A 25,321-nucleotide genomic window follows, 5' to 3' on the forward strand; every position below is an offset into this window, starting at 1 on the left:
ATATTAATCCCTTTAATACTGCAGCTCATGATATAGTCATTAGGTGACTTGGAACTAATCCTGCCCACCTAACTAGTGTGATTTATTAAATACACATGGAGGATTTAGTGTGAATACAGCTTGGTGGAATAGGCATCAAATAAATACCGCTGTGTATCTGTGTTAATGCTGGCAGATTGGGACACAATTGCGGGACAGGCTAGGAAGAAACAGGAGTGCAAGGGATACTTATCATACGGCTCAGTGGAGTTTACCTTTTTTGGATTAGTAGTAATGATTTTTCTAGCTGGACGCAACATGTGCCAAGAAGTAACTGCAGCCTAAATTAGGCTTAAAAAATGGAATTAAGAGAATGGGGGAAGCGCGGATACATTTATATGCTACACTCAACAGCAGAAATTCCTCACCCTCCTTGCTGTGCTGTGAGGAGATGGCAGATCCTCTTTGTCGTCTGCTCTGATCCTCCCAATGCAGGGTGCCTGTTAACATTCCCTCTGCAAACACTCAAGGTGTAGAATAAGAAGACAGTTAATTAGTACTAAGCTAATGATCATTAACCTGCTATTTCAAAATAACAGAGGGTCCTGTTGCAACAGTTTGGAAAAATAGCTGGGTTTTTTCCATAGATGCATGATATTCACATATGTGCAATTCCACATATGTCTCCGTGGAATTGTTTTTAATGGGTTATTTACTAGTTTTGATCAAGGAAGGATTGTTTAAAGAAATTGAGCAAAAACCAGTGATCTGGGCAAGAAGTGTCTGTGTATATAGTTCTAAAGGGATGACTTCCTGACCTTAGCCCTGGTGACATGCCCATTTTGACATGGTAGGGAAGAGAGATCAAAGGTAACATTGATCAGTTTCTAGATGCTGGAGGTAGAAAATTGTGAGAGTTTAGGAAATTATCTAGGTTCAGTCCAATCAGTGACTATTAAAGCTGACAGGCTGCGAGACGCTGCATTGTGAACAGTATGCATTTCTTTACTTATCCTCTAAGAAACCTTTGTGTGAGCTGAAGTAGCCATGTAAAAGCTGGCAAGGAAAGATTAAAATCTGCATGCAAAGATTTTAAGCTCTTTATGCCTATCATTTGCTCTTTGCACTTTAAATCTTTTTAGTTAAAACCACAAAATGTGAAGCTTTTTGTGAGACTGTTTCTTTGAGATGCTTTCACTAGCTCACTCATGGAGAAAGGATGAAAATATAGACCCAATATGGCTGGACCAGTAGCTTTTAACAGGTTGGGAAGAAAACTGGGTTATGGACAGATTATCCTTCCCAGAATGTGGTGCAAAGGGGCAGATTTTTTAAACCAGAACTGTAGGCTGGAGAGGCAGAGATGAGTATGAGGGACAGAGCTTGCTGTGCTGTACCTGACACAAATTCAGAAATGATTTAGTAGTATATTTTATTTTTCACTTAAATTTTCAGAAAAAGAAATGGGTTTCTATGTTTAAAGACTACTTGAACTGAAGAGGAATTATATCTGTGGAAGGAAGACTTGCAGTTTGTCCTACTGACTTCTTCAATATTAGTAAGAACAGAAAGTTGCATTTCAAGTTGAAATGCTTACATGGGCACAGATTTGGAAGATATCTGTTTCGTATTGCACTAGTGTTTGACAGATTAGTTGTTCTGTGCAATGGAACAGGTATTACTGACCAACTGTGGGCCAGCCTGTTGCTCAAAGTATCAGTCTAATACACTGGTCATGTTAACTGTTAAGTTTCTCCAAGATTTTTTTTGCTTCTTCCTGCTCCTGAATTTTATAACCTTTCTAACCACCTGTACTGCTTCCACAGCACCTGCATATTCTTACCTTTTTTTTTTTTTATATAAAACTTCTGTACCTGTCATTTCTACCCAATTTCAAAGAGTTATGGTTTTGAATTGAATTTTCTTTGAGACATAACCCAATTCTGGCCAGACTGAGACCTGTGTTGCTAGGATGTTAGCCTTTGAAAGGGGATCACTTTTGTCAGTTGAGATCCAAGTACGAAGTTGTCTGGCACTTTAAGCGTGATTCATTTTGTTTTGAACCATGTAATAGAAAGCCAGAGATGCTTAATTATAATGGCAGCAAATAATTTTTTTAGTGAGATGAGTTTAAATTTAAATGTCTGGCCTGTTTCAAGTATGGGATGGGACTTCTTGCCTGTTCAGTTGTCTTTATCAGTCAATGTGGGAATACAGCTGTGACTTCTCATAAGGGATGCAAGGTCATGCACTAGCTCTTCAGAGACCATATACAATTTCTGATAGAATAAATCTGGTTGTAGCTAAGGAAATTCTAAGTATGCTAAATATGAAGCTTGCTGAAATGTATGTTTTGATCTTGTACATTTGGGGTTTTTTTGTTATATATTGTCATTGGTTCTGAAATAAGATTGTCTGATACAAAAATATAAGATTGTCAAAATAATTGTTGTCCTGTTAATAATTTATCAAATCAATTTATGTTGTCATATTTTATCTAGATTTTGGATTTTACTGGGTAATAGTAATGGATTTCTGATATTCACGGTTTTTTCCTTTCTGACTTTGAGGTACCTTCACCCCAAGCCCCTTCCTTAGCACTGCTACAGCTCTTCAGTGGCTAAAACGACAGTGCAAAAGATTTGTTTTGAAGACAGTGAGATTCCAGTATGTCAGAGGATGTGTGGATCCTCCTATAAGTCTCATGTCTTCTGCATTGCTGAGTTGACTGTTACTCTGAAAAGATACTAGAAAGCTATGAAACTGCTAGGCCTTATTAGAATTAAAATTTTAATATAGAGCAGAACAAGATACATAGCTTTAAAAAGCCTAATAATGAGGAGTTAGAGAGGGTTTTTTGTTATCTTACCTGGTGGCTGTTCATACGTTAGTTAAATTATTTCTGAGTTAGATGCTTAACTCAGAAATTTTTAATTTAAATAGACTGCAGTTGTTATTTCTGTTAATCTGTGAAAATTGCTTTGTTTTATTCTTTTTGCTTGCTGTCCAAAAAGTGCATAGCAACTTTTCTGTGCAGCAACTTGTTCTGTGGCTGCAGGAGCTATTTAGAATACAGTGAGGAAGAAGAGTCGTTTTGTGAACTATGCAATGGGTAACAGCATGGCTTATTGACTATTAGTACAGTTAGAGCAGGGGTAACTCAGCTGAATTCTGTTAGAATGCAATCATACATTAATTTGTATTGAAAAAAGTGAAATGTGAAGGGTCTGATATTTCTAAAATGCTCCCCACCAAAGACTTTCTAAGGCAAATGAATGCCTGTAAATTCAGTTAATAAATGAGCTATAGTGTTCTGAATAAAAGTATTTAGAATTAAAAGCAAATCTAAAAATATAATTTCTTGTTTTGTTTTAATAATTTTATTTAATAAAAGAATCTGGCTTTTTTATAAGTAAGGCAGCTGCTTACACTTTCATGGAGAACTGGAAAATATAAGAAACTGCTTCCCACAAGGTCACTGAAGATAATAGTTATTGAAGGAGGAAATTGTTAAGGTGGTTTAGATAGTTAAGACAAGTTCCATTTTCTTCTTTCTGAGAGTTGTCTTTAGTGCCTGAAATTCCTGAAATTAAAACGAACCACACCCCAAATCAAACACACTTCAGCAGCTTTCCCAGGTGGCACAGGTAATAATAGATGTTGAAACCTTGAACTATAAGTTCTGGTATCTTCTGAAGTCTGTCTTGTTAGGCAGCCACAGCGATCATCATTCACACATGTAAGTGAAAGAATAAGGACTGCAGTTTGATATGCTAATAAGTAATCACAGGATTCTCTTTGGATCTGCAAGGATTGCAGAATTGCTGAGGCTGGAAGGGACCTCCAGGGGTCACATAGTCGAATTCCTCTGCTTAAGCAGGGCTGTGCAGAGCTGGTCACTCAGGACTGTGGCCAGGCAGCTTTTTAATATCTCCAGGGATGGGGACTGCACATCAAGATACTTTGAATTATTAGAAGTTACCCACCCACACCCCTGAATCTGAACTTGCACTCTGTCCTGTTTATAATCAAGTTCATGATTGGCACATAGGGATCTTTTAAGGGGTTTGTTTGCCATAGTGTGTGAAAGAAATCTTTTTATCAGTTTCTTGGCCAATGTCTAACAATATCCAGTGAACAGTGCCAGCTTCTAGGTGCCCCTCTTCTCCGAGACAGAGAGGAATGTATCATCAGGGCCTCTAGGGTCTAACTACAGTTCTATAATCTGTGAAATTCAAAGATTAGGTGCAAATATACATTGCTATATTGATCTATTGCTGGTTGGGACAGAAAGTACAAGTCATTATATGTAAAAGAATAAGCGAACACCTGATTGTAATTCAGCCTAAGTAAATAAGCTTATTTTCATGTGATATGATTTAGAGATGAATCACGTCTGTTTTACTTGGAGTCTTGGTTAATTTCATTGGAAGAGAACTCCGTTAGAACTCCAGAGCCGTCCTTTGAAGGAGCAGGAGTTTGGAGTAAGTGACCTCCAGAGAACTCTTCCAATCAAAACCTTTCCATGGTTCTGTGCTGGTTGATCTTGATAATTCTTCATCTTCCCTTTGTAGTTATGTCTGATCAGCCAAGTGCTGCCTGTTTGTTTATAAAATAATCAGTTGATCTTTAAAATCCACGTGTGTTTGCACATGCACATACTCTTCCCTGTTCACTCTGTACAATTCCTCTTTATATGTACTTGAATGGCACAGATGTCTTAAGTGTCAACTTAGGTGACTTCTGTGCTGACACATCTAGTCTTAAACAGTGGAATTATCTCTGCCAGACTATAGGCTTGGTTTTCCTGTATGTTCCAAAAAATGTGGGAGCAGGTAAGGGAAGGACTGCTTCCTTCCATTTCCCCCCAGAACCTCATCTCTGCTTGAAATGAGAAGTGAGTCTGAAGGATTCTGCTGGTCCCCTGAGTATGTCATTATCCATTTGAAGGAACCTAGCAGGTGAAGCTAATATATAAGGAGCATTTCATTTTCTCCTACTCTCCCAAATGCACACAGTTGTGGATGTTTGTGCTCGACAGAACCAGTGTGAAATTTAGTCACAGCCACAGCATGTGTTCTAATTTTCCAGGGAAACTTTCTCCCAGCTGTGGGTTAACCCTTTCTTCACTCCTTTTTCTGCCTCTCCAGCATCTTGGGAGATTTCAGTGAACAGTTGCTGTGACCAAGGAAGCCTTGAGAGCTGGAAGAAGAATTAGTTCTCAGTGGTCATATTGGGGAAGGGAATAAGATTAAGTAAGGCTGGGTGTTGATGGGACGTATGTAGAGGATTTTATTTTGTTTTTTTTTTAGTTTCTTTAAAACAATTGAGACAACCGTATATTTGCAAACTTGCTATACAGTCCCTGCACCCCTCCATTTTTTGTCCTGTGCTAGTGGCAAAACTAAACTGAAGTTACACTGCTGCCAGTAGTCTGAAAGTGCAGCTTATCTGATGTGAGGGCTGCCATACTGTTGTAAAAGTTCTGACCCCAGTAAAGCTGCATTCATCTTAGGAGTTTTGCCATTCTAACTCCTAGGCCTAAATTACATTCCTGAGGGAGATGGTACAGATGCTGTATTGACCAGGGCAAAAGGGAGTGCCTTTCTTTTAAGCAGAATTTTTTCTGAGAGTGAGAACATTTCCTCTTCGTGGAAGGAATCTGCTTGCAGGTATATTTTACAGTTTTTGGAAGCCTATTATAATGAGGAATAAATGTGTTTGACATTGTTTCTCTGCAGTAGAGAAGCATATATGGAATTATATTTTAAGTTATCTGTGCATCCTTCTGTAAAAGAAGGAAGCTTCCCAGCAGCAGGAATCTGTATTTCTAGATTTTAAATCTTACTGTGGTAAACAACCATAGTCTATAATGTCTAGTAGTAAAGTGTTTCCAAGTCATAAATCAGTGTTGAGTCATATTTTACACCATTCTTTGAAAGAGCGTTGTCAGAAATGTGGGAAGTAGTGCATACTCAGCATTGCCCCCAGTAACATCATGAGGCAGACAGAGGGTGAGTGAATAAGGTACTCGGTTGTAGAGGGGACATGGTACTTTGGAGCCCAGTGTCTTCAGCTGCTCTTTCTCTTTGGCCATATTAAGTTATGTTGTGGCTTCCTTTGCCCACTGCTGCTCTTTTCACTCATTTCTCTATTTGGATTCTTTTTGTACTGTGATTCAGTCATTCACAGAGCAGCAAAATGACATCTCCAGACTGCCTGCTGCCAGATCACAGCAGTTTCAATTGGAAACTTAAAAGCTGAAGCAGGTGCTGGAAACTCTATTCTCCCTCTGGTCTGATTCATTGAGTGCCAGCCTTCAGCTGAGGAATGGGGAGGGGAGGAGAATGGATTTTGTGACTAAAATCTTGGACAGATTAATATTTGTAGTGCTTCAAATAGTGGTGTGAAAGCTCCATAAATTAACTTTGAACTTAATGGGGCTTGAGGTGGTAGCATTGTGACTTGTTTTAGATCTGAAGTTGTGACTCTGGGCCAGGGTACTGTTTGTTTGTTGATGTTAATATCTGCAGCAGAAGTGGTATTTTTTTAGGGAAGACAGGAACAACATGCTCTATTTCTACTAGTTTTATCAAAGTTTACAAATTTGGTAAACTAGGGGGTGTGTGCGTGTTTGGTTTTTTGTGGTTTGGTTTGATTTGTCTTTTTCCACATCAGTTACAGCCTGAGTCTGCAGCCTCTGTTTAGAAAACCGATTTAGAAATTCATTAGTGTTTTCTAGGGATAGTTCTAGAACAAGCTCCTACTTGGTATTTAATTATTGCTGCTACTAACCAGTAGAAGATCTGGGAAGGGAAACTCTTCATTTAGTGAATGTTAGAGGGGCTAAATGTACAGTATCAGAGAGAGCTTTTTGTTTCTCATAAGGACAAGGCAGAATTTAAATAATTTAGGTAGGAAGAGACCTCTGGAGATCATCTGCTCCGATGCCCTGCTGAAAGTTGGAACAGCTCAGAAGTGAGATTGTGTTCAGAGTTAAAGCCAGCTGAATTCTGAATATTTCCAGGAATGGAGCTTCTACAGCTTCTCTGAGCAGACTGTTCTGGTGTTTGAACACCCTTCTTTAGAAAGTATCTTTCACAATATCTAGTTGGTGTTCCCCTTGTAGCTTGTGTCTGCTGCATCTCATACTCTTCTGCACTCCTGCATTGCTTTATTCCTGTTAGAAGAGGTGCTTTTCCTAAAAGCGTAAGCTTGTCTTTCATTCTCATATGATCTGGCATGTTTGGAGTGGCTTAGAGGCTTTTCCGTGTGCTATTTGGGGGAAAAGGCACAATGAATGCTTCTGCTGTGGGCTTTTTAAAGGGCTTCTGTTAATCCAGATATAGCCCTGTAAGCTCTGGGATTTCTTGACCTGTAGTGTGTAACAACAGTAAGAGTTGTGGTATAACAGCAACCTCTGAGTCATGATTAAGATTATCAGTTGAATTTGGATGTTTGGTTCCAAAACTTGGTCTAGGAATTGCAGTAGTCTTTTGAGTACAAGACATTTACTTCTCTGGATATCACTCAGCACTAACAGGTGGAAGTGCAGGAGGAGAAAGCCCCACAGCTGATTAGGGGTTGTCTGAGGAATGGTTTTGGGAATGCTGAATGGGCATGAGAGATTAAAGCACTTTGAAAGGTTTATCTTCAGACAGTGCTTAGTTATTAGCCTTAGGTTTTTGGAAACCTAATTGAGATGTCATGGATCAAATAGTTTTTGTAGAAGCCTTCAAGTCTCATGTCTCAATGATCTGGAACAGAACTTATGTGTAGGTCTTTTCAGGGCAAATACTACCTTGTGCATCGTTTCCACTTGTTGTTGGAGAGCAGTGAAAGAGTTAAAGTGAAACATCAGCTGGATGTTTTTACTCACCCTTAACAGGAACAACTTTTGCCTCTGCTCATCACTGATCCTCTTGTCTGTTGCTTCTTTTTTTTTCCTTTTTTTTTTTTTTTGGTTAAAAAAATTCTTTTTAATTCAGTGTGATAAAACATCCGTTATTTGTAAGTTGATTGAGCATAAAGTATTTCATTATAAAATGGTCATCCATCACTGGAAGCTGGGGGCTGCAAAAAACATTAACTGTGCACTTTTGGCTGGAATGCAGCTTCTCCAGAATAATGCAGCTTCTGTGTAAAGTATGCAGCATAAAAAAATCAACTGTTCAGGAAAACAGGTGCTCGCCTTGCTCACCCAGAGCTTTGGGATTTCATCCCAAGTTTTTGGAAGGGCCCTCGAAGTCCTTCTGTTACCTAGAGTCACTTTCTGATTTTAAGCACTGGCCTCAAAGCTGAACAAAATGCTGCTGTGTGTGAAGTGGTTTCATTCTGACAAGGCCGTGAGAAGTTACTAGCAGTTCAACTGCTCCTTTTTAGAAAATGATGTGCTCCTCTGAAAATTAGGTAGCCTTTTTTTTATCAAGTTCATTAACACTGACACCCCAAAAGTGAGTGGCCAAGCCCTGCCAAGTTGTTTCTGGATTTCCCTCCAGGTTGTCCCAGTTAATTTCCTTGATATTTCACAAACTCAGCTTCTGGTTTTCTATTTGATAAATTATAAAGATTATTTTGATCTTAACTGGTGTTTTACAGTGCTTGTCATATTTTCCTAACTTAAATATCAACCTGAAAAATAGCTTTTTTTTACCAAGAGTTTTAGTTAACTTTTGGTTTTGGGGAAACATGGGATAGGGCAGGAGGCTTTTATTGGATTGCTATTTCTGCTTTTTGGAGCTGCTGTTTTTTGATAATATTTCAAGGTATTCTAGTGGCATGGCAGTTAAGGTGAAATATGTTCCTTTTTCGTATGAGGAGTTTGAAGCAGAGATGAAGAGCATGAAGAGGAGATGAGTGGCAGAGGCTGAGAGTAGACTGATTTGCCTATCTGTCATCAAGGATCTTCCTACCACTTGATGGTCAGTTTATTTGTATATGTGTTTATATCCTGTCAGAGCAAATTCTGGAGGTCTAAGCTTGAAAATCAAAAGAAATTCTTCTCTCTTTGGCTTTTTACCACGTCTTGGGAACAAGTGCTGTTGAAGTATAATTGTTCTATTCCAGAGGTCGTGGTAGCAGAAATGCCAGGGGTGAGAGGTTAAAGCAAAGTTGTGTCCACTGACCTGTTCAGTGTGTGTTGTGTATTCCAGTTCGAGAGCCAGGCTGTGTTGTGCCCTAAGGGGACTAGAGAGGGATTGAAGAAGCCTGTGTAAGTGTGTGAACCGTGGGCTGGCTTGAACAAACAGCTGTGTTTATCTGTGTGTTGAAGTTTTGTGCTGTGCTGTCACTTTTAGGTCAGTCTTGCTGGACAGCATGTAGTCAGCGATGGCCTTTATCAGGATCACTCAGCTGAGCTTCTGAACCACTCAGAAGTTGTTTCTTCTGTCTAGCATCTACTAGATCAAAACCATTCGCAATAGACTAAAATAGATCTATTTGGCACTTTCTTAGGGGCCAGTGTTCTGTTTCTAAGGTTAGTGCCAGTGGCCTGTATACCAAGGAGTTACTCATACTCCTTAAACAGGAGGATTGCTTCTCAGGATGCCAGGCGTCTTTCATCTGCTAAGTGACTGCTTCTGAGAGGCTGATGTAATAGAGAGCAGGACCACGGGCTGCTCATGTCAAGCCATACTGTACCTCATTCCTTAGTTGGTGTTTGCAGTCTTCCCAGGAGAGATACGAACTGTCAGTACATAGACTCTTTCTGCCCTGAAAAACTTTGGAAACTTTTTTAATTGGGAATGTTAGAGATGAGAGCAGAAAAATTTTGTCCTGAACTGCAACTGTTCATTGGCCAAAGATGTTGCAGAGGGAGCTTTGACACAGTCTAGTGTTTCAGAGTATCATGTTAGAAATAGTTGCATTCATAGCCTACCTGTACTTGTGTGTGTTCTGAAATAGTAGCATACCTAGGATTTATAGCATTATTTAGACCTCCTGATGGAAATCACATCAGAATCCTGGGTAAGTTTATAGAACTGGAGGTGGGGCACAATGTGAAATCTGAAAATCCTAAAATTCTTTCGTTTCCATCACACCAGCTTCTTGAGACAGTGCAAGTGGAACAAATCAATAGTATTTAATCTTATAGGCTGTATGAAAAAAGTGTTCTTGGCAAGTTTACTTGACCAAAACAATCCTAGCTTTGGTTTAACAGTATAAATTATCGACCTCACCAACAAAGATCATCTCTTGCTGGAGGAACAGCTAGTTCAGGTTCAACTCCAAATGGCACCAAAGTCCTCCTGCTTGGAAAAGGAATAATTCAGAAGTACATGTACCTTTTTATTCTGCTGAAGGCAGAAACTCTATTTACCTAGGTGTAATAGAGCCTCTGAATCTGAGAAGCAGGTGGAATAGGAGTCAAAATGTACTTTTCCAGCTCTGACCTTTCAGGTGGTCCTTTAACCCTAGTAATTAATAAGATGTGTTAATGGAGGCTGAATTACTGTCTTCATGTTCAAGTATAGTGAAGTATAATGTATAGGCCCCCAAGTAGTAGAGAAAGTAATTGCTTGTGTATTTCTCTGTCCAGGCTGCAGTAAGGGCAACAAACTTCTTATGAATGTGTGGAATCCCCTCATTTCTTCACATAGATATTTAGGTAATTTTGATTCTTTACAGATATTTTATTGTTTTATAGCTGACGCATGATTCCAGGGCATGGAAAAAAATGTATTTAATGGAGCTAGGGACTGATGTAATATTGTTTTCGTGATGCCTATCTTAAAATATATCCTAAATGGTGATAACTGAAGTTGAATGGTATTCACAGATCTCTTGAGATGCAACAACTGCAAATGAGTGTTAAAACTCAGCTTTCTGCTTCTTTTCATGTACCATCAGTACCTTGTATCAGTAGACTGCTCAGCACATTGCAGTATGCAGAAATTGGTTTCTTTCTCCAGTCCATTTGCAAGAACATAATACTCACTTGTCATCATACTAGCAATTGAGCTGCTTTTTAGTGTAGGCAGTCTGAATTTCAGCTTATGTATGTGTGTGCACAGGTTACTGATTGCTTCAATTATTGCCGTGGGGGAAAAAAAAAAAGTTGCTTAATGTTTTTACTATTGGAATGTCTTAAGGCAGCAGTTGGATTAACTGCCACCAGGCCAGTCTCTCGTCTCCCTTTTGCTTCTGTTCTCTTTCTACTCCTCTAGGTTTGAAACTAATATCCCCATGAGTTTCACATCATGCTCTCCCTGAGTCTCCCATTTTGCATGTGGGAACTTAATATGTGAGTTTTTGAGCTCTGGGCAGTTGTATTTTGCTATTAGCACTTGAGAATTTCACTTTCTGATAATAATATGGCGAGGCACAATGTCTCCTAGATTAGTTCAGGTTGAACAGAAGAATTTGTGTAAATCATAACAGCAAGGTACATTAAACCTGTGAGAGATTTTTGTCATTAAAAGATTGTCTTTCCTCTTGGGTCATCAGGCTTTTCTTCATTTCATTCTTTGGATTTTGTCTGTCTCACTGATGCTTTTTAGATTCTCTGGCAATACAAGAAATGTCTTGGTTTGTTTGGGATTTGTTGTTCTTCAATTTCCTTTTAATTTTTCCCCTTTGCTCTCATGGGCTTCCCTTGAGGAAAGGGTAAAGAGAACCGAGTAACATCCAGACAGCTAATTGATGATAAAACTGTAATCTTTTTCTCCAGCTTCCTAGAAATAGTGAAGCTTTCCTTTTCACAACGTGGTGAATTTGCAATGAGAGCTCTATTCATAGCATGGTAGGCACACAAAGCTGTGGAGAATTACTGTGCTTTAAAATACCAGGGAAGAAGTTTTAATTTCTCCTGGGCTTTTAAATTGCCTACTTAGTTTGGGCCTGGTACCGTGCAAGACATGTAAAATATCACAGTGAAGCAAGTCCAGAGACGGAATAGAGTTCTGTAGAGTGTCACAACCTAATTGCTCTTTCTTCAACATGTGCCAATTTCTTTTAGAGAGGAAGAAGAGTGCTTAAACTTGACATACATCAAACTTGTGCTGTCAGTAAGATGAACGGATCAGTCCATCCTCTGGACTTGGTAGTGTGCAATTCCCCATAGGTTTCATTTAGCCTAGTCTGTCTTGTTAGAGTGGCCACGCTCTCTTCCTCGTATTAGAAGGGAACCTTGGGAAACCTGGCCCTAATTCACAACCGCAGCAGATCAATAACTATCAGCGTTTGGTCAAGGGTAGATGAATTTGTCATGGGATGGCTGCTTCTTGGTTTGGTTTATTCTGGTTTAGTAATTTCATTTAGAGTTTAATGTCATTGGCTTGGAGGAGTGCCTGTGGGTTCTGAAGCTCAGAGCTGGTGCAGGTTCATCACAAGAACTGGCTGTTGTCATGTGCATAGTGATTTTCTGCAAGAAATCTTTTGAAACTATTTCATCTGGTTCTGAACCGAGACAAAAGATGAAGCTTGCCTGCATTTAACTCACCCCGTTGTTAATGGGATAGTTTTGTTTGATTTTTTCTTTTTTTATTTTAGAGTAGATGTTAATCTTCCAGTTACCAGAGAAGCTTGTTGCGATTTAGCTCACTGAGGGTGTATGGGAAGGTTGATTTTTCTCCCCTGAAAGCTGTTCAGAGCTTCATGTTGAGCAACTTACACAGGAAAAAAAAAACCCTTTGGAAAGGAATAAGATCTCAAATCAGTTTTTGTAGGCCATCAAGGAGTTCAGTTTTCTGGAGTAGCATTAAGTACCATTACAATTGGCATGAGCAGTTTAGAGCTGTGTCTGTCTGTAAAAACCACAAAAGTAGTTCTATATTTCAGAACCTGTCAGAGGCTCAGGTCAGGTGTATTCCCCCATCTCCTTTTTCTGAGAGTGGTCACCCTCCCTGTAAGGGAGATAATAAAATTATTTAAGAAATTCTGAATTTGCTTATTTCTATTGTATGTGTATAGTCATACTGTGGAATGTGCTAGCATAATGAAGTGGTGCTCTAGTGCTCATCCTCTTCTATGATGTAGGAGGAAAGGTTTCACAAAAGAAGGATGGATTAACATTGAAATTACACTTATTACTCTTCATACTGGCACAAAACACTCATAAGAGACCAACTGGGGAACAGTGGGCTTTTACTATGTACAGTTAATTGATTTGTTGCCTTTCATCTGAATTAGTCATGTCCTTTCAGAGGTGTTCAGGTCACAGGATGGGAGGAAATACTCTAGGATTTGTAGCAAGATCATCTCCTGATGACCTTCAACCTTGCTATACTAAATTACCCATCAGTTTGCTTTAAGACCTATTCCTTTTTTGAAGCAGAGTCTTTTGAATATAACCTCTGACCAATACATGTAAACCATAGCTCAGGAAAAAGTTTGTCAAGACGCGATTACACCCATCTCTGCTGTCTCCTCAGTGCTAAGAATTAAGGGCAGAATTAAACAACTTCAACTTCTGAAATAACCTCGTATCCCAACACTCAGCAGTCTGCATGGCTGGCGTTAAAAATTCAAGGTGAAGCAAGTAGTTGTGTCTGTAGTTTTTAAGCCCATCTGAATAGAAACCATGAAAGCTTGCCCCTTGTGTAGCTCTATACTTCCCATTGATGGCATTTGCTTTCCTTGTGGTTGAAGTGAGTATCTTCTACTTCTCATAATATCATGCTAGAACAGAATATTACAGCTGGATGAAAAGCCCTTAAAGTAACAGTGGAGACATAACTGGAGTTTACAGTGTAGTTTTGGCTGAAGATACTCTAGGTTACCTGCTTATGAAAAAATGCCCAGGGGTTTTTAATGGTCAGTCAGAATTTGAAGCATGGCATCAGATGAAACCCCTAATAACTAGTGGCTAACACTGGTGCCACTGTCAGTGCTTCTGCTTCACTGGTAGATGTAAATAATTCCTATAGGAGATGGTATTTTGGTTGAGTTTATGCTGCCCTGACCAGAAGATGTGAAGAGTCAAATGCTCAGTATGCATTCTGTCATCCTTCCCCAAAATAAAAATCTCAGTTCTGAGGAGTGCTTGAGATCTTGGCACTATGGAACAATCATTTGTTAAAGTCATGTTTAATGAAAGGGAGATAAACACATGAAGCTGGAGTGTGGCAAATGAAAGCATTTGTGCCATTGTAATGAAATTAGGCAAACAGAACAGGCTTGACAGCTCTGGGTTCCCCTTGTCAAACTGCATTTGTAATTCTAGCCTTGCATTCATGTGAGGCTGTGAATGGCACTGTTTCCCTCTTGATATGGTGGGCCTGGGCCCCTGAATGACCAGTTTAATTCAGAGGGCATTAGCTTTGAAGAGTATATTTTAGAGACATACTGAAAAGGATTGTAGTTAATTCACCCTTCTCCTTCATTGACCTGAATAGCCTTGATTTTTCAGCTTACATTTACTTCTATCATACATAAAGCTTTTGATATCACTTATTATAGTGAAGTATTGATTTCAAAGATACACAAAGGTTGCTTCTACACACCCCCTTGGTATGTATGCTGTGTTGTGCAATCCCTGCATCCTTGTCAAATAGTCTACAGTATTTATGTGTTCTGGAAACTCAGATGTAAGCTTTGGGCTCCTCAGCTTCTCCCTAGCTGGCAGAATCCTGTTCTCTTTATCTATTAAGAGCTTAGGCTGGGAGAAGACAATGATATTTTGGGGAACCTGGATGGAATGTCTGGTGGTTACTTTTTGGTGACTTCTTGTTTATAAGTTTAGTGGACATTGCCATAATTATTTTCAGGAAGTAGAACTTGAGCTTGCTCTCATCACATTAGCTGCTGGGTCAGACTATATCCATGGCCATCTGTTCTCCTTTCAGATCAGAAAATCTCTACCAATGTGCTACACATTGCACTGTGCTGCAAGGGCTGGTCTAGAACTTGCAAGAAAAACAAGACCAAAACAATAATAAAAACCCCTTGTAGGGGAGACACATTAAAGGATTCTTTTCACTTGAAACACTGTACCAGGGCTGTGCAGAGGGGAACATAAGCTCAGCATCATCTAGCTTAGCTTTTTCACACTTGTTAACCAACATTGATTGGCTGTTATTGAACTGGGGTTAAATGTCAGACTAAACTTGCTAGCTAGAAGTAGCCAGAGTGTGTCTTCCATTGCAGGAGCACGGTGGCATGTGCTCCAGTCAGTCCAGAGAATTCTTTTCAGAGTTGCAAAAAACATGCTCCTCCTCCATTCTTGGCCATAGAGCTGCTGTAATTGTAGTTTTGCACCTAGAACCAGTATGCATGTAGTGTTCTGTCCCTGTTACCTAGCTGACTCTATGTAAAGCAAATTCAAGCTCTGCAGAGCTCTGCAGTATGGCACCCATACTTTTAGTTGGTTTTAAAAGGCAAGTAGAATTTTGTCCTTTTTACTTGTAACTTATTCACTCTGACTTGCTGAGACAGACTGCAGGGGCTTCTCTCCCTCAAGTGAAAAGACAAAATGTTTTGGTGTTAGGTGAACAGAGAGTTAAAGTGCGTATCATGTAGGCCAGAATGGCAGTGTTTGCAGAAAGTGGGTTTGAGGATGAGCCAGGAAGCACTTTCTGGTACCTTGGTTTTCTGTGACATTAATTCATTGAACCCCAAGGCAGAAGTCCTGAAGAGCTGGATTTCTGCTCCGTTACAGTGTTATTTTTGTCTTTTTCTCACCTTAAGAAAAGAGAATGCCTGTTCATTTTGCAGTTCAATATGTAAGCAGAGAATGTAATAGCACATGCTTGAAGCATTGCTCTTGTCTGAGCTCGTCTGCATTGGAGAGGTGCGTGGGATACAACTGAGACAGCCTTTCTGAAGGCTGGGCGTCAAAGGCCAACAGCTGCTGCATAAGAGGAGTCCAGGTCATGTGGTTTGGGTTGCAGTTGCCTGTCGTCGGGACAAATGATGTTGAAATAACTTGTCATAAACAATTTTTTCTTGTTCATTTACTCTGATTCGGAACGCATAGCCGATCCTGATAAGAGTCATTCAGGAGTGAAGAGTTGAACTGCCAGAGAAAGCAGCTTATGTGAGCTTTTTAGATCAGGAATGTGCCAACAGTGTGCTAACAATAAGAAAACTCTTCCGAGGGGACCTGCTCCTGTTCTTCAGGAGAAAGGGGACGCCGGAGGTCTGATGCAGCTTGTTTGCTGAAGTGCCAGAACGGCTGGATGGGATTGCTGAAATGGGAGTTAGGTGCTCAAACATGAATTAGTTGTTTAAATATCTTTATAGACATGTGTGTCTAAGTGCAAATAATCCATAGGACGAATGAGAAAGCACTGTGGTCTCAAAGAAATTCTGTCCTCATTAAAATAGTCGGCCTGAAGAGCTGGCTTTCTGATATGCTACTTAAGATACTCTTTCCCTTCTTCTTAATCTCCATGCTCTGCTTTGGGCTAGCTGAGCATTTCTGGGTGTGATGCTGATGCTGGTCTCTGCTTCCCTGAAATTTCCTTGAAGGGACCTGTGTGAAAATGGGAAGCGCTTTCCAGCTGGTCCCCAAAACAGACCGGGCTCTGCATGTAAGACTAAATCATGTTTTAATTTGAGTAGATTGCAAAGGAGGCAGCTTGTATAGGAGCCCCTTGTGAAATTTTGTTCTCCTTGTGGACACTTGTTCAGTTTTCCTCTTGTAATAACCTTGGCAGAAATCATTCTTGCAGGGTTGTGGGTTTTCAGGTGGGTTTTTTGTTTGGTTGGGTTTTTTCCTCAAAGTTGAAAGTGGTTACCTAAGCAGAGAACCATCCCGTATTTTCCAGTTCAAATGCCGAGAAATGTCTCTTGCTAGAAAAGAAAACATACTTGGAGAAACCTCTCTATTGACAATTCTCAATTCTCTCACTGGTTATGGTTTCCTCATTTGTAATGCCTGAACTTGAATCTGGCAGAGCAAGAATCAGAGTTCAAAATTCAGAGCTGCTTTTTTTTTTTTTGGAATGTTGTTATAAAGCAACACTGGAGTTGTCCCTCCAAACATTTAATATTTATCTTATATAGCCTTTGTTTTGTCAAAGGAATTATTAAAGTAATAATTGATTTTACTGCCTTTGCTGAGGTTCTTAGATATTTTCAGGAGAGATGGCATTGCTCAAACAGTTAGGTGATGGCAAGACTTCCTGTAATATCTCCTTCATGAAGTTTAACTGCTGGGCAGAACAATTCCCTCTAAAGGCTGTGGTTCCCCCTTACCAAAGTATTGTGAAAAGAGTGCTAATTGGTTGTGTGCTCTAGATTAAACTTGAGCTGTGGTAGAAAAGCTAGCATGGAGTGCACCTTGCAGTTGTAGTTATTGATCCAAAAGGGCTGGCAGGTTGGTTCTGGGCACTGCCATGTTCCATGTACAAAGCTAAGAAAGCCTTTTGGGGAAAGAGCTACTGAACTAACTTCACTGAGCTCAACAGGATTGAGTTAAAAGGAAAGGATTTATCTTTGATTTACTGGCTTCTTTGCAAAACTGTTTCTTGGTTAAAAACTTCTAGGTAGCTTTAGTGCCACTTTCAGAGCTGAACCTTTTTCAGCCAATGAGAGGTAACAGCAAGAGTAGCTACAGTATGAGTGGTTTCCTGTGCTCCCAAACTTCCCATTGAAGGAAGCACCACTACCAAGATTAAGTTGTGCTTTGAAAAGGGATCTGGTGACTCCTGTAGGTCCTCAATGCCTGCAAATGCCTCTGGTAAGAAGAGCTCGTTGTAGTAATCAAGTGAATACTCTTCAGATGCAAGCAATTAGCAGTGTCACTGGTGTTTCACTGAAATTTAGATCTTTCAGGCAGTAGTCCTTTAGTGAGTAAGTCCTGCACTAAAAATGTTCTCTTCTTGTCTGGTATATTTTTTTTTCCAATAACACAGCACCAACTCTCCGCTCTAAACAGTTTTACAGCACACATAGTCCATTTCAGTGAGCTTAATGTAAAATGCTGTGTTACCGTAAAAGCTGGAATCTCTGAATATCAGGGAAGCTGGCCAGAGTTGCTGCATAATTAATGGTATGTGCCTAAATTAAATCCTAATTATGACAAGCCATTTTGTGATTTTCACGTAAGTTGGGAATTTCAGTGAGACTGCAGGGGAATCGAGTCTTTAACCACATCAAGATTCACAATTTATTGAAAGTAAAAACCTCAAACTCACCCTACTCTTGTAAAGAAAATATCTATTTCTTGTCCCCAAAAATGTGTTAATGGCTAGTGTGGTACCCTATACATCCTCTGCTGGCAAGTTTGTCTTCATTGCCTCGTTCTACACGTGCACTGATGTACATCTGCTGAAGTCCTATTTTTTTCTTTCTAATCAAAGTGCAGCTTTTTCATCCTTGGACTCACTGGTTTGAGGGAGGCTGGAGGAATTGACAGGATTGTGGTCCGTTCTATAGAAAGGATCAGTTTTGGGGAAGAAGAATTTGAGTTTTGATCTCTAGTAGTCTTACTATATTTAATGTTGTCCAAGGGCTTGTAACCAGACAAGTGTTCTATAAAGCACACTTAAATAAACATCGATGAAAGCGTGTCTTACGATCCTCTGCATGTCCATGAGCTATTGAGAGGTGACACAATTGTAATGTCACACCAGGATATTATCTGACAAATTGGGGGAGTTGTTCTTAAGCCAGAAAGATTGAATCATCAGGTTCCTTTTAACCTCTCACAAGTTAGTGGTGTTGGCCTTATTTGAACTGGTGGCTGAAAGGTAAGAGATTGCATCCCTTTTTTTAATTGCAGTTTTGCTTTAGTTAACAGCACTTTGATGTACTTCTCTGTGCTCTTAACTATTTAAAACAAAAACCCCTACATTGTTCTTCCTCCTTTGCTTCCTTACAATAATTTGTCACACATTAACACGCTTTCTGATAGGCTCTTTATTTTGATGCTTAAGGCTTTTCAGTAGGAACTATGATAAAATGGAATTTCTCTTGTCTTGTAATAAGGGTTTTTTTCTTTTCCTCAGTAAAATAATTGAATTATGTTAGTAGATGGAAAAGCAACAGCTTTTCTAAGGATTCAGGAAGTACGGTCTTTTTTTCTCCTCTGCCTCAAAGAAGCTCCTATGACAGATAAGTGCAATATTTGATTATCGATGGTATAAATGCAAGTGATCCTGTCACACTATTAGCCATTAGACTTGTTAACTTTTACTAGGAATAAAAAGTAGGTTTCAGCAAGTTGAGCCAAGTGTTGTACTTACATATTTCTGGTCTCAGAATTATCCAGGTTACTCTTAATACATTCTTCTATGCTTGTGTACTGGCTGTGTTGTGGTTCCTTTCACCTGCTTTTTAATGCTTTTTCTCCTAAATCCCCCCCCCAGGGCTCCTCTTAGCTTGATTCCTTGTGTTTTATTTGGTTGGGTTTGGGTTTTGGCTTGGTTTGGTTTTTTGATTTGTTTGTTTTTTGATCAATTTTCCTAGTTATGGTTCTTCTCTTTTGTATTTCTTTTTCATTCCCAAAGTGTCCCTTGATCATCTTGGAAAGTTTAGGAAGCTTGTTAGTTGTTTTTTCTCCAGCTCAACAGCTCAGTGCATTTGCCTTTTTGTACTGCAGTTTTAGAGGGGATCCTTCTTGTCCAAAGCAGCAAGTAGAGAAGAGTGCCCCTTTTACTTCTTTGGTTGAGAGGCTTATATATTTCTGAGAATATTCTGAGTATTCTAAGAATGAGAAGAGTTTTTAAATTAGTTTATCTTGTGGAGTTTTCGTGTCTTTGCCAAGCAAACATTTTGCGTTGCAGAAATGCAATTTGTATTCAAGCAAAGAGCTGCAAGAGTTTCAACCAACCTGGTGGTTGTTCATTTGTACTTTGCATGTAATGAGCATGAGGCTGTATCTGTAGCAGGATGTTACAGAAATGGCAGGAGATGGGGCAGAGATAGTTCATGGGATCACACAATTCAGGAGTAATAGGAAAATGCAACTATGTCTCCCAATGAATTAAAACATGAATTTAGGCAGCAGTGGCCTCTGTAGCATTTACAGTGTTCATACAATCAGACTTTAGAAGGCTCCAGAAGGCTGTTTTGAAGATCATAAGAAACTGAACTTCACAAGCCATTGCTTTTAAAATATATATATACATATACATATATGTGCGTGTTTGTGTGTGTATATATTTAAAAGCAGCACTGACCTTCCCACCACCCTTCTAAAAGTAAGCTAGAGCAGGCCTTTTTCCTCTGAGATGAAACTTGCTGTAGATTCTTAAAGAGAAAATTAATCCTAATGAGTGAAGTCTAATTTAATGTCTCTTTAAAATTCTTTTTATTTTACAGAGCTATCTGAAATTGAACCCAATGTCTTTCTTCGACCTTTTCTGGAAGTCATCCGTTCTGAAGACACTACAGGTCCCATAACTGGATTGGCTCTCACCTCTGTGAATAAGTTCCTCTCATATGCACTAATAGGTATGTTATGTGACTTCCTGGGATTTACCAAAATGCCAGCCAAATGTATCTCTGTGAGCTGTGTCTTTGGCCAGGATACATGCTTGCAGTCTTAGCGTGGAGATCAGGGGAATAGGAAAATTGTCATTTACACTGGGGAAATAGGCATCTGCAGTTTCTTAATATCAAACTGGCTGATCTTTCATGTTGCTACAGAATGTCTGGAGATGGAGCCAAAGCTTCTAGTCTGCCCTGACTGCTGTGTGTGCTTATGGCCTGCTGCAGGACTGTGGTGGGCACCAGCTGCTTTTTAATGCCATCCGAGCAAGAGGCGCAGGGAGGGGACAATACCAGCTTGGATTTCAATGTTGTAACATACAGAAACACAGTAGGATTTATTTAGTTTTGTGGACTAATATTTCTGCTCTAGAGTGAGGATGGTTTTTTACCTGGTCCCAGACCTTATCCAGTGGTGTGCCAGTACTCTTCACTTGCCACAGTTGTCATGGCAGAGACAGTTTTGCTGCTGCCACTTCCAAATCTGCACATTCTCCTTTGTATCTGTGAAAAGCTAATAATGTGCATGTGGTCAGTTCCCATGGCTCAGCTGGCTTGTAACTCATTAGCTGGCTTTCTGTCTGCCATCAGTGTGTCATCCTGTTGTTAGTGGTGCTCGATTTTTCTCTGTAAGTTCTGTCAGTACTTTCTGATCATACCTGTGTGAATTACAAAATTTATCTATGTTTGTTTATATGTAGTCTCATTTGAAGAAAATCATTTTACCAGTATTCTTTCCCCCCAAGTTCAGATTTCTCAGTTCTTTTTCTCCCTCACATTGTAAGTGAACACCACGGAATTTTTGGTACTGTTGTTTTAAATATTTCATTATTTCAAGTTAGGAAGTTAGAGAAAGAAAGGGCTTTATGGAGGTGCAAACCACTTTTGTGGGAAAGACACAGAATTAAAATGAGCAAAAATGGAGACTTTCAGGAAAAAGATATTAAAAGTTGGGTGAAAATATAGTGTATTTAGACATCAATTTTTGGACAGCATTTGATATAATTAAGTGGCAAAAATATAACTAGAATGATGCAATATGATGTAACTTCCTAGGACAATGAAGAAATCTTCACAAATAAGCCTGTAAAACATGTGCTTCTGAAGGATTAAGCAATAATGCAAAATATACGACTTTTCAGTGTTAGAAGGAGGGATGGACTCTTCGTCTAGGCTTTTATGCTCTGTGTGGGATCAGAACATGAGGCTTGTATCACATGTCCAGACAAATGTCTACACAGGCAACCATCTATAAATACTTGATTTGAGGCAGAAACAGGAAAAAATGTGGTTAAGAATTTGTAGCCTTTCTCTAGCTACTTGTTGTTTAGAATATTAATTGGGTCACTCCAGCGAGGGTGCATCCCTGTAACTGTTGGTGACTGTGTGTCTTTGTAGCAGACAGTGGAAAAGCCTCTCTGCCTGGCTTTTTTGTGGAACAGAACCTGTAATCTGAGACCTTCATTGTTGCTTCAGGTGACATTCAGAGCAGCCTTGTCCTTTGTGCTGCTCCAGATACCAGTGAGGCTGGGATTAGTGGTGCTGACTGAACATCTGGCTAGGGCTGTGTTGTTAAATTAAAGCTTTTTGGTCTTATAATTTCTTTTTTGTAATATGAGACTAAAGGTAGTCTAAAGACTGTTTGCCTAAAGATAGTAAAAGCTTAAAACTGTTTTTAATATACAAATCTGTTTCAAACTATATGGAACAAGAAAGAGAGAAGGATGCTGGCACAACCACGGTGAGGAAATTGCAGTGTGGCAGATACTTGTGGTGCATTTTGGGGCTGTGTAACTGACAGGTGAAAACAGCACTTTTTAAAAAAGTGACATTAGCTCTGTCTGTTTTGTGAGTGGTTGGCTTTTGCTGTACATGCTGGGTCAAAAACCAGGGTGCAGTGAAAGGACCAAACTCCTCTGATAAATATCTATGTTTAAAATGGCTTTCTTTTCCCATTTCTAAAGTATTTAATTGCTAATCCTTGTGCAGTCTCACTGTTGTTCTTGTTCTGCAATACGTCAGCAGGTAGTTATCTGTCTCCTTTTTAGGCCAGTATTGCTGAAGGGTATATTTTAAAACGAGTTAGAAAAGAATAATTCTTGAGTAGGCTTTGAGACTTCTGATCTCTAGTAGTCTGAATTGCAAATTCAGTAATAGTATAGTGTGCAATCCCAGCTCAATTAGATAAAACGACTTGATATCCACCGTTTTAGTAGGAATAGTTACCCTTACAGTGATTATCCTCTGCTCTAAGTACTGCTTTTACAGGAGTTTTAGTAGATAAATTACATAGTAACTTTTAAAGTACTAGAAAACTGTGTGACAATACTAAACTCCCATTGATTTTTATCCCTCAGATTAGTTATTTCCTTGCTCAGCAGTTTTGCAGTAGTTAGTGAGCTGTCAGCCTATTTGATGAGTTCAAACTTTAGCTATTGGAAGACTAGGGGCTAAATTTCAGAACTGGGGTTTTCTGTATTTTCCTCAGAAAAGGTGTGTGCTCTTTTTATTGTCACAGTGTGTCCACAGCAACTTCTGGCTCCATTTCTAAAGTTAGCTTTCCTGGATGTTCCTGAAAACTATGTATCTATAAGTAAGTAGTTGTTGCTCAGCTTCCAGTGAGATGACTTGCTGTTTAGGGAGTTTAAAGCTTGTTCTCCTGTCTACCTTCTCTGTCTCCTTGGTGATTTATTTTAGTTCCATTAAAGGTAATACTGAACAGCCTTCTGGCTTTCCTGGAGCCTGGATTTTCTGATTTCTGCTTGTTCTTTTGCCCACCTGTTGTAAGACTGCACCCCATATAAAATGTGTATATCTAGATGGGGTCTCTAGATCTTTGCATTGTAGGTGGCAATTTTGAAACTGGTGTTTTGCTCATACAAACTTATTTTTGTTAGTGATTCTGAGCAGACGTCGACATATCTTTCTGTACTGTTTTCTCACAAGGGAACAAAGAAACGGGTTGATTTTTTTTCTGTATCTTGTTTCTGCAAGTAGAAGTATCTGTGCTTTTAATTGAACTCAAGAGGCTTTATAAATTGACCTGAATTTGCAGTGCTGTTGCAGGGAGCCAGAACTGAAGTAGTCAGGCGTGATGTGTGTTGAGAGAGAGGTGTTGAAGGTAGGGGCTAGAACAGTGAAGCAGTACTCATAGATCTGTTAAAGAAGCATATGTGCAACTTGCTTGCATTTCCTTTTCACACATACTGTTTATCCATAACTACAACTAAATGTATCCCTAAGCTTTGAGCAACTCACACCTGCTAGAAGAGGTGACAGTAAAGTGAATCTGTGTGTTCTGTCTGTGGGAGCCTTTTCTGCAGCAAGTGGCTTTTTCCTCTTGATTCCCACTTGGCTGCTTTCCACTGTAGTTGTTGAGATTGGTTACCAGTAATGCTAACGTAGGTGCTGGCATTGTAACACCGCTGGTCTTTGCCTAATTTAATTAAGACGATTCAGAATGGTCCTACATCACCATCGGTGGTTTAAGCTATTATTTCCTTTTATGAATAAGAGTGCATGAGACACCAACATCTGACCGGTTTAACTGCCTCTGGTAGAAAAGTGGTAGCTTCTAACAGGATTATAAGCCATTATTGAAGGTACACAGAGAACTGCCTTTGACAGCCAGGCCTCTTACCAAATGCTTCCCTATATCAGTTTGGTATCCTGTTGGGTGGTGCTGCTGAACCAGGTAAAAAAAGACCAGCTGGTCTTAGAACAGACTCCTTGATAGATCAGTGAGGTTTGCCTAGCAAACCAGGAGAGGACTTCACTCTCAACTATTTAAGATGTGTGTGTGAACTATGTCAAAAGTAGATAAGCTCTGCTCTTAATAGGAATGTGTAATAGATGGTGAAGTGCTGTTCCTATGCAGACTTATGGGATTCTGAAGTACACTGATGACAATTTAGTTTTATGCACTGTTAGAAGTTCCTTATCCTGCAGCCCCTCAGAATCCCCACACCATGGTGGAGGCTGCTCTGTTTTGACCACAATAAAGGCAGCTTTCTTTAATAACTAGGGCTTAGCCCTTCCTAGGTGTGAATGTTAGTGGAGTCAAAGAGGGAGTCTGCAAAGCTTCTCTGCAAAGCATACAAGGTCTTGCTTGATTCCTTTGTCAGCTTTATTCTTGCTGGAGTTCAAGAGGCCCCATTGCCAATTAATGAGGTATTAACCGTGTTTAGGTTGTCTCCTTTCTAATGACTGTTTAGGTAAGAGGGTATCAAGATTCTTGCCCAGTGCCATATTTTTAAGTGCGAATGAAATCAAAGCCAGAGGCAGCTTTTCTGAAGCCACTGTAATGTAGCACAAGATACAGTTACTAACAACAATCTCATCCTAAATATTCTCTCAACTGCACCATTGTAGCTACAAAAGACTGAAACAGAGAGAAGGAGCCTTGATGAGTGATTGAAGTGGGAGGCCTGCAACTCCGATACCTCAACTGTGATTCTGTCTGTCTGCTGTTTTCTCTGGGGAAAGCTACTGGTCCATTCCTACCCAGCTTTTATTCCTTGGGAGGGATGTAGAACAAGAAACAATTTTCCCTTCTCAATCTAGTGGAACCTGTTTGGCATTTTCTCCTCATGAGAGTAAATTTTAGGTTCCCTATGTTTAAGCGCTTTTTTTTTCTTTATCCCCAAGGAGGAACTGAATGCATTTAACAGCTGATTGTGGTATAGATTAGGGAACAGGACACACTCTTAGAAGTTAATATCTAATAACATACAGAACCAGTAACAACTGAATTGTAATTATTTTCTTTGTTAGGTTACATTTTTTTACAAATATAGAAAAACTTAATAAAGTGTTTCTGAAAGCTCCCAGTTATAAAACCTTTCTGCTACTGGGACATGAGTTTTGCTCTTGTAGGGTCAACTCACTGCAAGTCACACAAATTAAGGAAGCAAAAGGCCACACAGTATCTCCGTGTAGATGTCTCCCCACAGAGGTGGTAGGCTGTAGG

The 25,321-nt window shown here is 39.6% G+C and overlaps 1 protein-coding gene across 11 annotated transcripts in view; it reads left to right on the top strand.

The window, feature by feature from the left end:
• GBF1 (golgi brefeldin A resistant guanine nucleotide exchange factor 1) overlaps nucleotides 1-25,321 on the top strand; it is a 106,257-nt gene that overhangs the window by 41,260 nt on the left and 39,676 nt on the right. For all 11 annotated transcript variants that reach the window (XM_064662686.1, XM_064662684.1, XM_064662685.1 and 8 more), the window contains one exon: nucleotides 20,185-20,316. In XM_064662686.1, coding sequence (XP_064518756.1) covers nucleotides 20,185-20,316 — 132 coding nt within the window. The remainder of the gene's footprint in view (nucleotides 1-20,184; nucleotides 20,317-25,321) is intronic.

This window comes from Pseudopipra pipra, chromosome 8 (genome assembly GCF_036250125.1).
Source record: "Pseudopipra pipra isolate bDixPip1 chromosome 8, bDixPip1.hap1, whole genome shotgun sequence".
NCBI classification, from domain to species: Eukaryota; Metazoa; Chordata; class Aves; order Passeriformes; family Pipridae; genus Pseudopipra; species Pseudopipra pipra.